This window comes from Tamandua tetradactyla, chromosome 10 (assembly GCF_023851605.1).
Source record: "Tamandua tetradactyla isolate mTamTet1 chromosome 10, mTamTet1.pri, whole genome shotgun sequence".
NCBI lineage: Eukaryota > Metazoa > Chordata > Mammalia > Pilosa > Myrmecophagidae > Tamandua > Tamandua tetradactyla.
The window spans coordinates 102,273,992-102,293,365 of record NC_135336.1 but is presented as its reverse complement, the minus strand read 5'-3'; the positions used below and the strand labels follow the sequence as shown (position 1 = coordinate 102,293,365).

General features: G+C 38.3%; 1 protein-coding gene across 8 annotated transcripts in view; it reads right to left on the bottom strand.

The window, feature by feature from the left end:
* Window positions 1-3,237: 3,237 nt before the first annotated feature.
* The window catches only part of LCA5L (lebercilin LCA5 like), an 88,575-nt gene continuing 72,438 nt past the window's right edge, over window positions 3,238-19,374 (bottom strand). For 5 of the 8 annotated variants that reach the window (XM_077119044.1, XM_077119049.1, XM_077119045.1 and 2 more), the window contains exons 8-11: window positions 11,217-11,301; window positions 9,818-9,924; window positions 9,530-9,647; window positions 3,248-4,532 (exon numbers count right to left, since the gene is read on the bottom strand). In XM_077119044.1, coding sequence (XP_076975159.1) covers window positions 3,808-4,532; window positions 9,530-9,647; window positions 9,818-9,924; window positions 11,217-11,301 — 1,035 coding nt within the window. In that variant the 3' untranslated portion in view covers window positions 3,248-3,807. Of the gene's footprint in view, window positions 4,533-9,529; window positions 9,648-9,817; window positions 9,925-11,216; window positions 11,302-19,374 lie in introns of those variants that run through there. The other 3 variants (XM_077119051.1, XM_077119050.1, XR_013158739.1) reach the window with 3 other exon arrangements.

Below are 19,374 nucleotides of genomic sequence, written 5' to 3'. Positions count from 1 at the left end.
GCCACAGGCTTAGATTAAATTTTTTATTACATTAGTCCTAAACTATTTTGGACTAATTCTAAAATTAGAATTTCAGGTAGTTCTAATTTATTATTATGATTTATGATTTTCTTGGGGGTAGGCATAAGAAAAGACCTTTCGAAAAGTGTGCTATCTGCTATAAAGCTGGAATAGACTTTGTAATATTAGTACTTCATTTCCAACAGGCATTTTAATGAATTTCTCTCAGAACCCAGGGTCAGGTAGACTTGTCACTTCATGTGCATGTGCATACTTCCCTTTAATAGGCCTATGAGAGCTCCATTCTCATCACTCCCCTGCCTGCTAGCTCCTTCCTTCCCTCCTCTCCTTTTTCCCCACCACAGTTCACATGAAGATCAAAGTTTATGTTCAGTTGAACTATTTTTCTCATCTTTTGTTTTTAGATACAATTCTTTTCCCATCATGACTTTCACTTTCTTTTAAAAATTTATTTTATACTTAATTTTAAAAAGTGTGTTACTACTACATACCAACCTGTAAACATTTTTGGGAATAGTTATGGTCTGGATTGTAAATAAGTTACCCTTGTAAATACATGAAGCTAAGTTAACTGATTAACTTCGGGGGTACACTCCCTTTTTATAGTCTTAATATACAATATTGTAAGTACAATAAATATATGAAGACTGAGTAGCTTGCTTGAGTGAACATTGATTACACTATGTTAACATTTTTTTTTTATTTTTTTATTAACGGAAAGAAAAAAAAGAAATTAACACAACATTTAGAAATCATACCATTCTACATATGCACTCAGTAATTCTTAACATCATCACATAGATGCATGATCATTGTTTCTTAGTACATTTGCATCGGTTTAGAGGAACTAGCAACACAACAGAAAAAGATATAAAATGTTAATATAAAGAAAAGAAATAAAAGTAGTAATAATAGTAAAAAACAACAACAACAAACAAACCAACAAGCAAACAAAAACAAAAAAAACCCTATAGCTCAGATGCAGCTTCATTCAGTATTTTAACATGATTACTTTACAATTAGGTATTATTGTGCTGTCCATTTTTGAGTTTTTGTATCTAGTCCTGTTGCATAGTCTGTATCCCTTCAACTTCAATTACCCATTGTCTTACCCTGTTTCTAACTCCTGCTGAACTCTGTTACCAATGACATATTTCAAGTTTATTCTCGAATGTCTGTTCACATCAGTGGGACCATACAGTATTTGTCCTTTAGTTTTTGGCTGGATTCACTCAGCATAATATTCTCTAGGTCCATCCATGTTATTACATGCTTCATAAGTTTATCTTGTCTTAAAGCTGCATAATATTCCATCGTATGTATATACCACAGTTTGTTTAGCCACTCTTCTGTTGATGGAGATTTTGGCTGTTTCCATCTCTTTGCAATTGTAAATAACGCTGCTATAAACATTGGTGTGCAAATGTCCGTTTGTGTCTTTGCCCTTAAGTCCTTTGAGTAGATACCTAGCAATGGTATTGCTGGGTCGTATGGCAATTCTATATTCAGCTTTTTGAGGAACCGCCAAACTGCCTTCCACAGTGGTTGCACCCTTTGACATTCCCACCAACAGTGGATAAGTGTGCCTCTTTCTCCGCATCCTCTCCAGCACTTGTCATTTTCTGTTTTGTTGATAATGGCCATTCTGGTGGGTGTGAGATGATATCTCATTGTGGTTTTGATTTGCATTTCTCTAATGGCCAGGGACATTGAGCATCTCTTCATGTGCCTTTTGGCCATTTGTATTTCCTCTTCTGATAGGTGTCTGTTCAAGTCTTTTTCCCATTTTGTAATTGGGTTGGCTGTCTTTTTGTTGTTGAGTTGAACAATCTCTTTATAAATTCTGGATACTAGACCTTTATCTGATATGTCGTTTCCAAATATTGTCTCCCATTGTGTAGGCTGTCTTTCTACTTTCTTGATGAAGTTCTTTGATGCACAAAAGTGTTTAATTTTGAGGAGCTCCCATTTATTTATTTCCTTCTTCAGTGTTCTTGCTTTAGGTTTAAGGTCCATAAAACCACCTCCAGTTGTAAGATCCATAAGATATCTCCCTACATTTTCCTCTAACTGTTTTATGGTCTTAGACCTAATGTTTAGATCTTTGATCCATTTTGAGTTAACTTTTGTATAGGGTGTGAGAGATGGGTCTTCTTTCATTCTTTTGCATATGGATATCCAGTTCTCTAGGCACCATTTATTGAAAGACTGTTCTGTCCCAGGTGAGTTGGCTTGATTGCCTTATCAAAGATCAAATGTCCATAGATGAGAGGGTCTATATCTGAGCACTCTATTCGATTCCATTGGTCGATATATCTATCTTTATGCCAATACCATGCTGTTTTGACCACTGTGGCTTCATAATATGCCTTAAAGTCAGGCAGCGCGAGACCTACAGCTTCGTTTTTTTTCCTCAAGATGTTTTTAGCAATTCGGGGCACCCTGCCCTTCCAGATAAATTTGCTTATTGGTTTTTCTATTTCTGAAAAATAAGTTGTTGGGATTTTGATTGGTATTGCATTGAATCTGTAAATCAATTTAGGTAGGATTGACATCTTAACTATATTTAGTCTTCCAATCCATCAACACGGTATGCCCTTCCATCTATTTAGGTCTTCTGTGATTGCTTTTAACAGTTTTTTGTAGTTTTCTTTATATAGGTTTTTTGTCTCTTTGGTTAAATTTATTCCTAGGTATTTTATTCTTTTAGTTGCGATTGTAAATGGGATTCGTTTCTTGATTTCCACCTCAGCTTGTTCATTACTAGTGTATAGAAAAGCTACAGATTTTTGAATGTTGATCTTGTAGCCTGCTACTTTGCTGTACTCATTTATTAGCTCTAGTAATTTTGTTGTGGATTTTTCTGGGTTTTCTACATATAGTATCATATCGTCTGCAAACAGTGATAGTTTTACTTCTTCCTTTCCAATTTTGATGCCTTGTATTTCTTTTTCTTGTCTAATTGCTCTGGCTAGAACCTCCAGAACAATGTTGAATAATAGTGGTGATAGTGGACATCCTTGTCTTGTTCCTGATCTTAGGGGGAAAGTTTTCAATTTTTCCCCATTGAGGATGATATTAGCTGTGCGTTTTTCATATATTCCCTCTATCATTTTAAGGAAGTTCCCTTGTATTCCTATCTTTTGAAGTGTTTTCAGCAGGAAAGGATGTTGATATGTTAACATTTTAAAAAAACAAATTAACAACAAAATCAAGGTAAAATTATGCAACAATCTAAACAAAAACTGATGTTAAGTGTACATGAGGAAAGTGTCACAAAGGCAGGATATTAGATGCCCATTTTAGTTGAATAAGAGAACACTTGAAAATGAGTTTCACAAAACAAAGCTTGTTAATCACTTGGAATATTTTAAAGTAGAATCTTCTGGTTATATTACTGCCTTTCAAAGCTGCCGCCGTGTTTTTAAGTTAGAAGATACAACTGATGAAATCCCTACATGTATGTGCATGTCTTGGGCTGCCTAACTTAAACTTACCGGCAATGCAGTCATATAAAATATTAAAGGTGTTTAATAAAGCAGCTTCCCAAAATATGATAGAGAACGGTTGCACTTAGAGATAAAGATGCAATTTTGTATTTAAAATATTATCATTGGCTAATATATAATTTTATTAGAGTTTTATTAGATTGACAATAAAACAAAACTTAATTATCCAAAATTAATTTAAGCACCGAAAACAAACCCACACACACTAAAAGTGTAAGATAAAAGGCACACAGGAACCTGTCTATCAAACCAGAATATATTAAGATATAGATTATATTTAAATAATTATTTTTCTTTTTCCTTCTGTAGGTGAGGGTGACTTAATAGAACTGAGCACAGTTACTTTGGAATCTCCAGAAGCATTGCTGGCTGAGGTCTGACTAGGAGCGAGGGGGTGCGCCTTTTCACTTGTCAGCGTCTGATCAGAGCCTCCAACAACACAACTTGTCTTGTCATTCTTTAATACACAGCCTGATCCAAAGAGTTCTTCCATTAGATTGCTTTTCTTATCCCTGAAATTGGTTTCTCTGGCATTTGTTCTGGAAGCCTTACCAAACGAGGGTTCATACCCATTCTCTGGGTTTCCCCCCTTCAGCTCTTGGATGCTGGGGCCCTGCTTGCAGGTACTGGAATGGCCTCGCAGGGTGCCTGTGTGGGCTGCCCCGCCCCAAGCGGGCAGTCCCTGGTGCAAGTTCTCAATCGCTTCTGTGAAGGAATAGTGCTTTCTTTGTCTAAAGGGTATTTTGAAATTTGGAACAGTAGATTTATCTTGTATCTCATCCATGTCACTTATTTGCATACTTTTTTTAAACTTTTCTTTTGCTATATTGCCTTCTGTTTTGCTTTCCCTTTCAGGATGAATTACTTGCATTGTTTTTGATGGCAGTTCTTGTTCTTTTATTAAAGTGATTTGCTTTTCTTGATCTTCTTTTTTCTCTCTTTGTCTTCTGATATGCTCCAGAAGTGTTTGTACTTCTAGATGTTCCTCTTCCTTTGATGAGTCTATATTGGAAAAATGGACAATTTAATGCTCTTTAAAATTAATGGATTTCCACTCCAAGATGCATGTTTAGCACACTTATTAATGCCTCCTGACAAGCATATTAAAATGATAAAGACGACTTTTAAAAATGTGTGACAACCTTAAAATATAGAGAAGGAGTCTATTAACAAACTTGAAATTTTATACTTTCCTGTAGGAATTAAGAAACAACCTAAAAGAAAAATGATATCCATAGACAAAGAGATAAAATTTGTCAATAAAGCTATTAATAGATGTTCACATCAATAGCTGAAGTGCCAGTTTAAAACAAGAAACTATCTTTCACCCAACCAACTGGCAAATGATTTCCAGAGTTAGTGAAAATATGGGGAGATCAGAATTTTTGTTTCCTTTTGGTCAGGGTATAAATTGGTACAGCTTTTTTTTCAGACCATTTGGCACCATGTATCAAAACTTTAAATGAGCAGACTCTTAGACCTAACAACTTCACATATAGGAATAAACCCATAAAAATATCCAAAGATAAATCTAAAGATGTTTATTGCAGCATGGTTTAGAAAGTAGAACATCCTAAATGTCTGTCAAAGGATTAGAGGTTAAATAAATCACGGCAAGTGCAAGGTACGGATTTTCAGGGAGCTGTTATGAACATGGTCTGACAGGGCACGATGTTCACAGTACACTGTTAAATAAAAAGACTTTTGAAGATAAACTTGCATTCATGTTCCCTCCCCAGGCACCCAGAGAGCCCTACATTTGGCCCTCCTGTTCAAACGAAAGACCTGTTGCAGGAACAAGAATGCAGATGTTCTGAGGAAACTGACCTGGGCTACTTGTCTCCCCTCCATCTGGGCCACCATTTATGAACCTGAATGTCCAGCCATTTGTGGGGGAGAATAGGAATGATGCCACATGTGCAGAAAATTGGAAATTTTTTTAACACATTAACACTTTGTGAAATAAAAGTATTCATTTATATTCCAGAAAAATAAAAAAGGATTCATAGCAAAAGAAATAAATTTTAAGAAAAGAGAGTAAAGAAAACATAAAATGTATAGTTAATTATAAATATTTAGATGCAAATATTAAAAGGATTATTAAAATATTTGTGGCAGAAAAGATGCTGAAGAGCTAAAATTCCATTTGATTTCAACTGAAAGCAACTGCAGGAGGTAGAGAGAGAAGGGACTGTGCAAACTGCTAAAAATATTTCTGGTTTGAGGAGTGAGGGTAATTATAGGTATAATTAATTTCATGTGTCAATAAAACTAAATTTGACATGTTTGTTAAAATTTAAAGGAAACCATTAGAAGAACAGAAATAGGATTAGAACTTTGAAAATACTAAACAGAAAGAGAAAACATATTTGAGTGTGTTAAAAGTTTCTTATTTGAAGCCAGGTCATTTTGGGATTGGGAAAAAAAATTTCAGCCAAGCACTATGCGATATTAAAATGAAGAAGAATTAATGGCAAAAAAGCAGTAAGCAAGATTTTAGGCTGAGAGGAGCCAAGGTCCAGCTTTCCTGGTCGTGTCTCATCTGGGTTCACCTGCCACTGGCCTCCTCTGCTGGGTCACCAAGTTCGAACCCAACATCAAAGTCTGCGGAATGCCCAGCGAGGTCAGAATCCAGAGGAAAATATTTCAATAAGGGATCATTTGACAGCACCGTCTTCCCATCCCCCCCCAAAAGCAGTAAGGACAGAGAGGGGTACTGATAAGTCTATAGTCATGGACTTTAAAGCACCAGATAGCACCCAATTTACATGTCTATATATTTTGTAAAAACTGTTAAAAATTCCAAAAAGAAGAATAGACAAAACTATAGTTTCAATGTGAGACTTTAAGAGGTCCCGTTCAGAAATAGCTCACTGTAAAATAGAAACAACAACAAAAATTTCCACTCTTATATGATTCCTGTGTGGCTGTAGAAGTCAGAACTGAAATTACTGAGAATTTCAGTTAATGTATGTATTCACTTGGCTAGGTTATGATGTCCAGTTGTTTAGTCAAATACTGGCCTGGTTGCTGCAGTGGAGGTGTTTCATAGATGGGGTTAGCATCTACCCTCAGTTGACCTTAAGTGGAGGAGACTGCCCTTCATAATGTGGGGGGCGGGGGGGCTCCTTCAAGCAGTTGGGAACCTTAAGAGCAAGAGCTATGGGTTCCAGAGATCAGAGCTTCTGCCTCTGAAGACTACAGCATCAACTCTTACTGGAATTCCCTGCAGAATTTGAACCTCCCAGCCCCCAAAATCGTGTGAATCAATTCCTTATACTAAATCTCTCGTGTATGTATATGTATTTCATATCTGCACATATATATATATATATACATACATAGATATATCCTGTTGATTCTGTTGCTCTGGAGAACTGATTCATATACTATTAATTTTTTTAATTTTTATAATGCAGTAATTCTGATTCACAGGAAATTGCATGAATGGTACGAAGAGGTCTGTGTACCCAGTTCTCTCAACGGCTACATCTTACAGACTATTTAGACGTAAATGATAAAGAGAACATGTTACTAAAAAGATAGGATTTCATTAATATTCAGAAAAATTTCCTTCCGATTAATGGTTAAAGAATGAATTTACCAGAAAATATAAAAGACTGAAAATAAGTGATCTGAGCACTCAGTTAAAAAATAAGGAAAGAGGACAAGGGATAAATTAACATAAAACAAGATTTAATATCTTGCTTTGAAGTAGGAAAAAAAGACTTGATCAACACAAAACACATTATTTGAGAAGAGCCATAAAATAGGCTAAATTTTAGCAAGTCTTATAAAGAGAAATAATAAAAATGAAAACTAAGAATAACAAGGAATATAGATACAGAGTTGCTGACCTTTTTTTTAACCCGAGACTAACTTTGTCCTAAAGAAGCTGGCTAGCTCAGGGGCCCCAGCTTCTCCCCACCCCTGCAGCCCCGGCACTGGCCCAGCTATGGCAGTGGCCTCCTCCCGGGCCCCCTGCTTCTACCCTGGCCTCACAGCCGCCCTGTGAGCTTTAGGGCTCCCTCTCCCTCTCAAGTAAAGGCCCCAATCCTCCCCCTGGCTACAAAGCCGTTGCCTGAGGACCCCAGCCCATCTCCTACCACAGCCCCCCCTTGCGCTGTCCCTCCTCCAGCCTGGCCACTGCCCTCTGTTCTGTGCCTGGAATGCTCTTCCCCAGGGGTCGGCACAGATCACTCCCTCCCTCCCTGCAAGTCTCTGCTCAGAGGCAGCTTCTCAACCTCGTCTCCCCAGCTCTCCTCAGCCTCGATTCCCTAGCCCCTCTCTTGGTTTCATTTTCCCTTACAGCACCCATCGTCCTTCAACATATTGCTATATTACAAATTTATTTAATGTCTGTCTCTGCACCAGCATGTGAGCACACCAAAGCAGGGATTTTTGTGTTTAACTGCTATATCCCCAATGCCTACCATGATGCTGGCACACAGTGTATACTAAAAAAAAAATTGCCAAATGAATGAATAAACTTCTTAGGAAAATGTGAATGACCAAAACTGGCTGAAAAATAAGTGGATAACCTCAGATCCTGGCCCATGGTAGGCAATGTTTAACACTGACATAGAGAAATGAAAAAGATATGGTCCATGCAATTTTATTAAATTCATCAATATGTTAAAAAGAATAAAATAAGTGGACAACTTAAACAGACTAATGAGGACAGGAGGGACTGAAAATGTAACTCACGGTCAGTATTGCCCAATTCACCAGACTGAGTGGCTCTACAGATGAGTTCTACAAACCTCCGTGTCTTTTAAACTTTTTTCTAGCTCGTTTGGCCCCACATCTAGGTGTGGTCCTTCTGGGACCCCTAAGCACAGCGGGTGTTAAACACAGGCGCTCCAAGCAGGCTGGAGGGAACGCCACCTGTCCCAGCTCTGGGTGGACTCAGAACTGCTCATCAGGGATCGTTCTTTCCTCGCAAGTTGTTCCTGTCCGGCCATACAGGGTCTGGCCCAGATTTCTCTTGCTGATAGTGTAACAGGCAAACAAGGGGCATTGCCTTCAAAAGTCTGACGGGAAATGATCTGCAACATGGAATTTTATATCTAGCCAATTATCAATCAAATATAAGGCTACAATAATGCTTATCAAAAGGGTCTACAGATCTACTTATGTGTACCCATCCTCAACAAGCTCCTGGAGGTTGTGCTTTTCTTTTCTCGGAACTTAACAAGAAAGAGGAAGACATGGCTTAGGGATAGACAGATGAAGCAGAGGAGGTGACAGGGCCCTGAGGAGGAGGGTGGACGGAGGCCTGGAGTGACAGCTGTGCACAGAGCTGAGGCTGCCTCGCCCATCCCTGCTGCAGGAGCCCTCCACACGATGGCGGCCAGACTAAGACTGGGTCCAGCCCTGACCAAGGGCTGAGGAAGTTGTCACACCCTCTGAGAGACCCTGCAGCCTGGCGGGAAGCTTTGGTGATCTCAGAGGCAGAAGTTCCTCAGCAGCCCATCCCCTCAGGCCCTGCCTCTCTCTGACCTCTAGAGCAGAGTGGCCCTGGCTCCAAAGGGTTCTCTCTCTGCCACGACCACTTGCGTCCTTGCCCCTTGATTGTAAGTTCAGGGGAGCCGAAGTCAGAGTCTCTGTTCAGCCAATCTTTTCCTGGAAATCTTCAACTAAGTAATAGTGGCAATACTGCCCTTTACACATCCAGATTTGTATTTGCTATTCGCTTTTTCAAGACCACATATATTATTTAAGGATTTATACAAGGATAGGGAACTGTGAGGAAAAGCAAGGGGCCAACTGGCATCAAAGTCAGGATTTGGGTTATTCCTGGTGCCATGAAGGACCCATGGGCTGTTCTAGGGGACACTAAGGTCCTGTTCTGAAACAGGTAGGTGGTTCCACAGGTGCTAATTTGATTATAATTCTTTAAATTGTATATTCGTGCTTTACCTATGATGTATATATAAATTCACAATTTAAAAAATCAAATAAGAATAAAGGAGGCTTTTAAAGGTTGTTAAAATTACCTTCATGCTTTCTCTTAGAGTCTTCCTGTTTTGGTGGTTTACGGATACAGTGAGGAATATCACTATTTACATCACTTGATTTTTCTTCATGACCAATGTTTCTTGTTGTCTTCTTAACCTATAATTTAGGAAAGCAGCAAAAACACATTTGGGGGGGTAATATAAAATTTCATTTTATTTTAATGAATGCAAATTCTTTTTGTATAGAACAAGGGACTATTTATAGCCTAATCCATTTTTGTACAGCTACATTTAACTAGACACTTCAAGTGATCAAATTTGCTGTACCTTAATTGTCAAAGACGGAGCGTCTTGGGATTTTTGGGTTTCCTGGTGTCTCAAACTCATAAATGGGAAACTTTTCCTGTCTGCTTGAACTGATTTCGTTGAAGAAACTACAGAATAGGTAGGTACATGTAAGAAATCTATTATACATTTGGAAGCAATACTGACTTTAAGCACAAAATAGTAGTGATATAATTTAATAACAAAACAAAGTATACTGTTTTCTAAAGATCTTCAGTATATGTGTACCATTTGCTAGTTCCCTTTTGTCCCCGTCATCTCCCTTATTGAGTAATTTGGACCACAAAGTATGGCTGCCACCAGTGTTACAGGACGGAACAAGTAGGCTCAGACAGCCTACTGTTTGGAAGAAAATGACGTCCTCTGCTTGCAGAGGGACTCAACTTTAGACATGCCACTGAGAAAAGGCTAAGCCACGGTGCTGTTCTGTGTCACGGCTCTCGGTCATCAGTGGTTCAGTCGTCCTGCTAACATGAATGACCCTAAATCTGGACTTGACTTTCCAGGAAATTGTATCACATTTAAACCACTCCCTAGAGCAAGGAAAGCAAGGTGAGGAAGTTTGAGGTTGTTGTTTCTGAGAGTAAACTACGTAGTGACTTCTACCAAAACAGACATGAGTGTTCTCCTCTTCTGAGCAGAATCTTATTCTGGGAGATCATGGGTAAAAAATGGAGCATGTCCTGCTTTGAGGGAAAATATACCACTTGGTAATAAAGGGGTCAAACTAACTTTAGCAGCAACAGCATAGATCAATCTCAAAAACATTGTGCTGAACAAAAGAAGCCAGACACAAGAGAACACAAGTTGCATGAGTCCCTTCTATGAAGTTCTAGAATAGACAAAACTAAGCTGTCGTGACAGAAGGGAAATCAGTGGTGGTCTGGCCCAGGAACGGGGAAGAACTGACAAAGGGGTGTGGGGGAACTTTCTGGAGAGACAGAAACGTTGTATGTCTTGACTGGGATGGTGGTTATGTATTCGCTAAATCCCACTGAGCTGTACACTTAAAATGGGTGCACATTTTTTAGGTAAATTATACCTCGATAAAGTTGATTTAAAAACTCACACATCAGCTAACAAGATGTAGTTAGAAGGTTCTGCTTTTGGAAGGCATTTTGCTTTAAGCCAAAAAGTTACCTTCTCATTCCACCTGGTGTAAGAGCATAGGGACTGACATAAAGGGAAGGTAGGAAAGCATTTCTACTCTTTTCTAGTTATTTCAGCCATGGCATAGTTTCATTATTCTAGAATCACAAAAATATAATTTAATGCCTAATAAAATGATTTTTTAAAATATCCATTATTTTGACTACGTAAACTAGGAAAATCTGACTAGATATTTTAAAATAGATTTTCAGTAAAAGTAATTAAAACATACCTTTTGGATAATCATCTTTGTCATGTAGATTCTTAATTATTCGATTAGTATAGATATTTTTAATTTCAAGCTCTCGATCTTTCTCCTAAAAAGAACCATAATAAAAAAAATTCTATAAATATTTCTTTTCATCAAGATCAATTTCTTTTAGAAAATGACTTGAGCAACTTGGTATTCTTTTAATAAAATCTATAGATTCTAGCAGAAACAGAAACAGAAATAGGCTATGTCATTATATATTATTCTTGACATTAGAAAGTACTCATCTTTCAACAAAGTGACAAAATATTGTTATAGAGGCAATATTTGAGAAAAGCCTAGCAAACTGGCTCCCTTCACTGTATTCTTTCTATCCCCTGAGCCTGTGTCAGAAAACTTAATGCTCCTCTGCATTGTCCAATAAGGGTCACTAGCCACATGTCATTATTCAATTAAAATTAAATAAAATACAAAATTCAGCCCTTGGGCACACTACCATATTTCAAGTGCTCATAAGGACAGGTGACACAGTGGACACAGTATTGGCCAGTGCAGGAGAACATTTTCACTATCTCAATCTATTAGATATGGCTGCATCTGGATAATGGGTACAGGGTGGCTAAAGCCAAGACAAAGGAGGCCACTATTCAGCTCTAAATCTCAGTGCTGAATTTTCTGAATGTTGGCAAAAGAAAAGCTTTGAAATCCAAGCTTGTTGAGGAAAAAAAAAGGGTTTTATTACATTCTAAATGTTCTTCCTTAACACATACATCAAGAGATAAGTCTGTTGAACTCAAGGCCATTGAGTTCTAGTAAAACCTCTAGTTAAGAGTTGTGGGCATATATGAATTTAGGGAGTCTCCCACCATGTGAAAGCCTACAAAGAAGAGATCCAGCAATGTGAGAAGAGACAGACAAGACACATACATGCACACACACACACAGATAGGGAAATCAGATGGGATTTTGGTTTTCTGGGGTTCTTGACCCCTCATAGGGGCCAAAAGGATATTTAGGGGTGAAGAATATCTCTGAGGTTTGAGGTATCTTGGTGCAGAAGGCCTTGGCATGGCCAAAGAAAATTGCCCACTCCTTAAAAAGCCCCCATATTTTGCATGGAGCTAGAGTAAAATGATATCTTCTAGGTGGTAAGTTAGAAAGGGCTAAATGCAATGTGGAGGCAAACGGCCAAAGACAGTGCTTCCTCCCACCCACCCAGAACCAGTGGGATCCATGGAGCGGAGCTGGGAGAGAGTCAGGAACCAGCTCTGGAGTCCTCAAGTTACAGATTTAGGTGTTCCCAAAGCAGAAGTTTTGGGATAGACAGACTAGCCAGGGATCAGATGCTGGAGGCAGCTAAGATCCCAGAGCATTTGCACCAAGAGTCAGCAAGGGGGGAGTATCAAGATTTGACCATGCTAAGAAGAGGCCATGAGTTTCACCAGCCACATTCATACACACCAGACAGGATCCTGGCAACCTGACTAGTAAAGACCAGTCACTCCTCCATAGAACTAGGTCTAGTGAGGGGCTACAAGTCAGCACATGGACCAGAGGCCTCTATTACCCATTAATAGTGGGATGTGCTCATTTCCTTTATGCTCAGACGTCATCTCCCCTAAGGGTGGGGATGAGGGAAAACCAAAAGTCTAAGAGAAATCTCAAAAAAGATTGTGTTTAATTAGAAGAAGCCAAGACAAGCTTTTTGTCTGTTTTCCCTGTTCATCCCTATCCCTAGGCCTAATCTGTGGGAATGGGGTTTGTTCTAGTTTGCTAGCTGCCAGAATGCAATAGACCAGAAACGGAATGGCTTTTTAAAAAGGGAAATTTAATAAGTTACAAGTTTACAGTTCTAAGGCCAGGAAAATGTCCCAATTAAAGCAAGTCTATAGGAAAGTCCAACCTAAGGCATCCAGGGAAAGATACCTTGATTCAAGAAGGCCGATGAAGTTCAGGGTTTCTCTTTCAAGTGGAAAAGCACATGGCGAACACAGTCAGGGTTTCTCTCTCATTTGGAAAGGCACATGGTGAACACAGCATCATCTGCTAGCTTCCTCTCCAGGCCTCTTGCCTCATGAAGCTTCCGCAGGGGCATTCTCCTTCATCTCCAAAGGTCACTGGCTGCTGGACTCTGCTTCATGGCTCTTGTCATTCCATTGTCCTTCTCCGCTTTCTCAGAATCTCCAAAAGTTGCTGGCTGGTGGTGGTTCTTTTGGCCTCATGGCTCTGCTTGGCTCTGCTGTGGCTTTCTTGTAATTCTCAAAAAGGCATTCTCTCCAAAAATTTCTCCTCCTTTATAGGATCCTACTAAACTAATCAAGACCCATGTAGAATGGGTGGAGACACGCCACCATCTAATCGAGTTCAAGCCCACAACTGATTGGCTCACATCTCTGTATAGATAACCTAATCAAGTTTCCAATTTATAGTGCTGAATAGGGATTAGAAGAAACCATTGCTCCCACAAGATTGATTAGGATTAAAATACAGCTTTTCTAGGGTACATAAATCCTTCCCAACCAGCACAGGGCTTATAAGGAAACATAGCTTAGTTACAGAAAATAAAAAACATTGCATATTTTTATACATCTGATTTGAAGACTGTAGGTTTTTTACTAATTTGAATTATGAAATTTGTTTACTATCAGGGGTACATATGGATAAAACATGAGAATATTAATCTTTTCTAGAACTTAGGTTTTCAGTAGCCAAAATGTTATAGTAATGGTGATGGTTTATTTAAAAAATCTGTCAAGTATATTCTGGGTATTATGTTTAAGAAGAAGGATGTTGTATAAAACATTTTAGAAAGATCTTTTAATCCATAGTGGTTAAGATAAGAAAGAGTTCTGTGTTTAGAGGGGTAAGTTTTGGTTATCTGTAAAATTCAGTTATAATTTTCTATATGGTCTGGACCTCAAAAGGTCAGGATAGGCTTCAGCAGAAGAATTAGAAAAGAAGGCACAGTGAGAACAGCTGGCTAGCAAATGGTTGGCACAGGGATGGCTGGGGCCAGACAGAAGCAACATGGAAGGCAGTCCTCTTTTAGGCTTTTAGGCTTGAAACAGAGCAAGAAACAAAGACAATAGGTTTGGAAAACAATCCTGGATACTTGTGTGGTTGAGGTCAGATAATCAAGAGAAACAATAAGAAAGAAAGCCTAGAATGAGGAATGCCCACAGAACATTTGTGGAGTACATATAGAAAAGATGGCTCAGAAGTTCAAAGGGGAGTCAAGTTACAGTTAAATGGGAATTTGGGTCATGGTGTCACCTTTTCAAGGTCAGCAAGGATGGCTTCCAAAATTCACATAGGAAGCAATGTCTTGATAGACACCAACCATTGGCAGGGGTGAGATGGTAGCCTGGAATCAGCTGGGGTTGCAGTACCTCATTTGGGAGCTGTGACATCCATCCTCTTACTCTGGCTCATATTCTAGAAATGGAACAGGACCTATACTTGGTGCTGGATGACTTTCAAAATGAGTTTCAAAGAACAGAAATAGAAATTTTCATATTTGGGACCATATCCTTCTCCCAAGCTCAAGGGATAATGACTTATGTTAATGTGGCAGACTGTAATTTTCCAAAATCGCCACAACATATTTTCTGGTCCCATATGCCCATCAAGAGGTATAGTCTTTTGTTCCTGTCCTTGAACTTGGGATGGCAGGAGGTGGAAGTGATTCTCAATGACTGCCAAGACTAGATCATAACAGGCAATATGATGTTCAAAGCAACATTATTCACAATAGCCAAAAAGTGGAAACAACCCAAGTATTCATCAACAAATAAATGGACAAACAAAATGTGGTGCATATTTACAATGGGATATAATGTTGTAAAAAGGAATGATGTTCTGAGACATGTTACAACTTGGATGAACCTTGAAAACATTATGCTAAGTGAAAGAAGCCAGACAAAAAGAGAAATATTGTACAATCCTATTTGTATGAAAAATCTAGAATAGGCAAATATATAGTGATAGGGAGTTGATTGGAAGTTCCCAAGGGCAAGAAGGGGTGGATAGTAGGGGGCTATAGCTTAATGGGTAAACAGTTTCTATTTGGGAAGATGAAAAATTTTGTTAGTAGATGGTAGTGATGGTTACATGATATTGTGAATGTAATTAATGCTATTGAACTGTCCACTTAAAAATGGTTAAAATGGAAAAATTTATGTTATAAATATGTTACCACCATACAATTTTTTTTCAAAAAAGAGGCAACACAGTTTCTGCTGCTTGCTTGCATGCTTGGCTCTTGCTATCTCTCTCGACTCTTGCCCTTGAAACCTGGCCACCATGTTGTGAGGAAGCCTGAGCTTCATCGTGAAGTTACATGTAGGTGTTCTAGCCAGTGAACCTGCTAGCACTTCACCAACAGCTGGTACCAACTACAGACATGTGGGTGGGTGAGCTTTCAGATATTTCCAACCCTTAGCCTTTAAATGGCCTCAGCTGATGTCAAGTGAAGCTGAAATGAACTATCCCTGCTCAAATTGTAGTCACATGAACAAAATAAATATAAATTTTTAAGCCACTAAAAGTTTCAGGGTAATTTTGTTATGGAACCATAGTAACTGAAACAGTCAGGATTCTAAACATCTTTAAAGTTCGTATTCCTTTCCCCCTCGGATCCATACATGGGATGACCATGGAAGTGAAGCCTAAAAAAGCAATCTTATTTTCCAGATGACGCAGGATTTGTGGAAGGTGGGAGCATATCCTGAATGCAGGAAGAAACTATAGGTGAAAGGTTATGGATTTAATTATTGAGTATGGGAAATGACACAATGGACTGTTTAAAATTATTTTGTATTACATATGCTCTGTGTGTTTTACTTTTTTTCCCACATCTTTTCCATCTTTTTGTCTTCCAGCAATTTGTTTTGGGAGATATCGATATCCCTAGATTCTCTTTATCTTCTAGTTCTCATTACCTCCTTTATTTCTGTGGGGTCAGTGGTTATCTCCCCGCTTCCATTTCTGATTTTATTTACTTGTATCCTCTCTTTTTTTCAGCCTAGCTAAGGTTCCATTGATTATATTGATTTTCTCAAAGAACCAACTTCTGGTTTTGTTGGTTTTCTCGAATGTTTTCATATTCTCAATTTCATTTATTTCTGCTCTGATCTTAATTTCTTTCCTTTTGTTTGCTCTGGAGTTAGTTTGCTGTTCTTTCTCAAGTTCTTCCAAGTGAACAGTTAATTCCTTGATTTTTTTTCTTTCTTCTTTTTAAATATAGGCATATAAGACATAAATTTCCCTTTCAGCTCTGCTTTGTTGCACCCCATATATTTTGATATGTTGTGTTTTCCTTTTCACTTGCCTCGAGATATTTACTGATTTCTCTTGTAATTTCTTCCCTGACCCACTGGTTGTTTAAGAGTGTATTGTTTATTTGAAATGTTAGTGATCAGTGAAAGGGAGAGGTAAGGGGTATGGTATGTATAAATTTTTTTTTTCTGTTGTTGTTTTATTTCTTTTTCTGAATAGATGCAAATGTTCCAAGAAATGATCATGATGATGAATATGCAACTATGTGATGATATTGTGAATTACTAATTATATATGTAGAACGGAATGATCAAAATAGGAATGTTTGCGTTTGTTTGGCGTTTTTTGGTATTTAAAAATAAAATAAAATAAAAAAAAAGAAAACAAAAAGAAAAGTGTGTGTTTAGCCTCCAGCTATTTGTGAATATTTTGGCCATCTGCCTGTTACTGATTACCAATTTCATTCCATTATGATCTAAGAAAGTGTTTTGTATAATTTCAATCTTTTTATATTTATTGAGACTTGCTTTGTGACCCAGCATATGGTCTATCCTTGTGAATGATCCATGAGCACTTGAGAAAAATATGTGTCCTGCTGTTCTGGGGTGTAATGTCCGTTAAGTCTAGTTCATTTATCATATTATTCAAAATCTGTTTCCTTATTGGTCCTATGTCTAGCTGTTCTATCCATTGATGAGAGTGGGGAATTGAAGTTTCCATCTATTCTGGTAGAGGTGTCTACTTCTCCCTTCAGTGTTGTCAGCACTTGCCTCATGTACTTTGGAGCACTCTGGTTTGGTGCATAAGTATTTATGATTGTTATGTCTTCTTGTTGAATTGTTCCTTTTATTAATACATAGAGTCCCTCTTTGCTTCTCTGAATTGTTTTACATTTGAAGTCTAATTTGTTGGATATTAGTGTAGTTACCTCTGCTCTTTTTCAGTTGTTGTTTGAATGAAATATCTTTTACCAACCTTTCACTTTCAATCTGTTTTTGTACTTGCATTTTTTAAAATTAATTCTTCAGTCCTTTCCAAAAATATAACAACAAACAAACACAAACATTCTCAACCTATGATCATTCCACTCCACATATACAATCAGCAATTCACAACATCACCACATGGCCACACACTCATCATCACAATCACTCCCCAGAACATTTGCACCAATTCAGAAAAAGAAACAAAAAGACAACAGAAAAAAATGTATACACACCATATCCCCTCCCCCTCCCACTACCGACCACCAGCATCCCAATCCAAATTTACTTTAACATTTGTTCCTCCACCATTCACCTTCATTCCATATGTTTTACCTGCCTGCTGACAAGGCAGACAAAAGGAGCGTCAGACACAAGGTCTCCACAACCACACAGCCACACTGTGAAAGCTACATCACTATACAATCTGGATCCTGTTTTTAAATCCATTCTGCCAGTCTATACCTTTTGATTGGGATGTTTAATCCAATTAACATTTAATGTTATTACTGTAATAACATTGCTGTAAAGGTAGCAATTTCTCCTTTTTTTTTTTGCATGGGCAGGCACCAGGAAGTGAACCCATGTCACCGGCATAGCAGGCGAGAACTCTGCCTGCTGAGCCACTGTGGCCCAGCCTCTTCTACCATTTTGACTTTTGGATTTTATATGGCATATCTAATTTTTTCCCCTCTTTTAACCTCTACTGATAGTCTTCATTTCTACACTCTTCTCCAGACCTCTCACTGCTGCCTTTTCCTATCTGAGTGTGGTGCTCCCTTTAGTATTTCTTGGAAAGCCTATCTCTTAGTCACAAATTCTCTGATTGTTTATCTGAAAATATTTTAATCCCCCCCTTTTAAAAAATTTATTTATTAATTAAAAAATAAAGAAACAAAATAAAACAACATACATAATCAGTAATTCACAATATCATCACTTAGTTGCATATTCATCATTTCTTAGAACATTTGCATTAATTCAGAAAAAGAAATAAAATGAACACAGGAAAGAAAAAAAAATTATACCTACCATACCCCTTACCCCTTGCTTTCATTGATCACTAGCATTTAAACTAAATTTATTTTAGCATTTGTTCCCCCTATTATTTATTTTAATCCATATGTTCTACTCCTTTGTTGACGAGGTAGATAAAAGGAGCATCAGACACAAGGTTTTCACAATCACACAGTCACATTGTGACAGCTGTATCATTATTCAATCATCCTCAAGAAACATGGCTACTGGAACACAGCTCTACATTTTCAGGCAGTTCCCTCCAGCCTCTCCATTACATCTTGAATAAGAAGGTGATATCTACTTCTTAATGAGTAAGAATAACCTCCAGGATAACCTCGCAACTCTGAAATCTCTCAGCCATTGAAACTTTGTCTCATTTCATTCTTCCCCCTTTTGGTCGAGAAGGTTTTCTCAATCCCTTGATGCTGTAAGTCTCAGCTCATTCTAGGATTTTTCTCAATCCCTCGATGCTGAGTCTCCGTTCATTCCAAGATCTCTGTCCCACATTGTCAGGAAGGTCCACACCCCTGGGAGTCACGTCCCACATAGAGAGGGGTAGGGTGGTGAGACTGCTTGTTGTGTTGGTTGGAGAGAGGGGCCACATCTGAGCAACAAAAGAGGCTCTCTTGTCCCCCTCATTTTTGAAGGACAGTTTTGCTGGGTATAGAAAGGGGATTACTGTTCTGTCTGGGTGATCGATCCTGGCTACCAAGGGAAATAGTACTGCAACTACACAATGAAGGTAAAGAAGAGTTTGCCCGCAATATAGAAGATCCTGTAGGATGTCTCTTAATACTACCATGTCCTGGGATTAAAGTCAGTGGAAAACTGCAATAACCCAATCCAGGCAGGACTACCAATGGTCCAGAGACTTCAAGAATAAAGGTCTGGGTCACCCA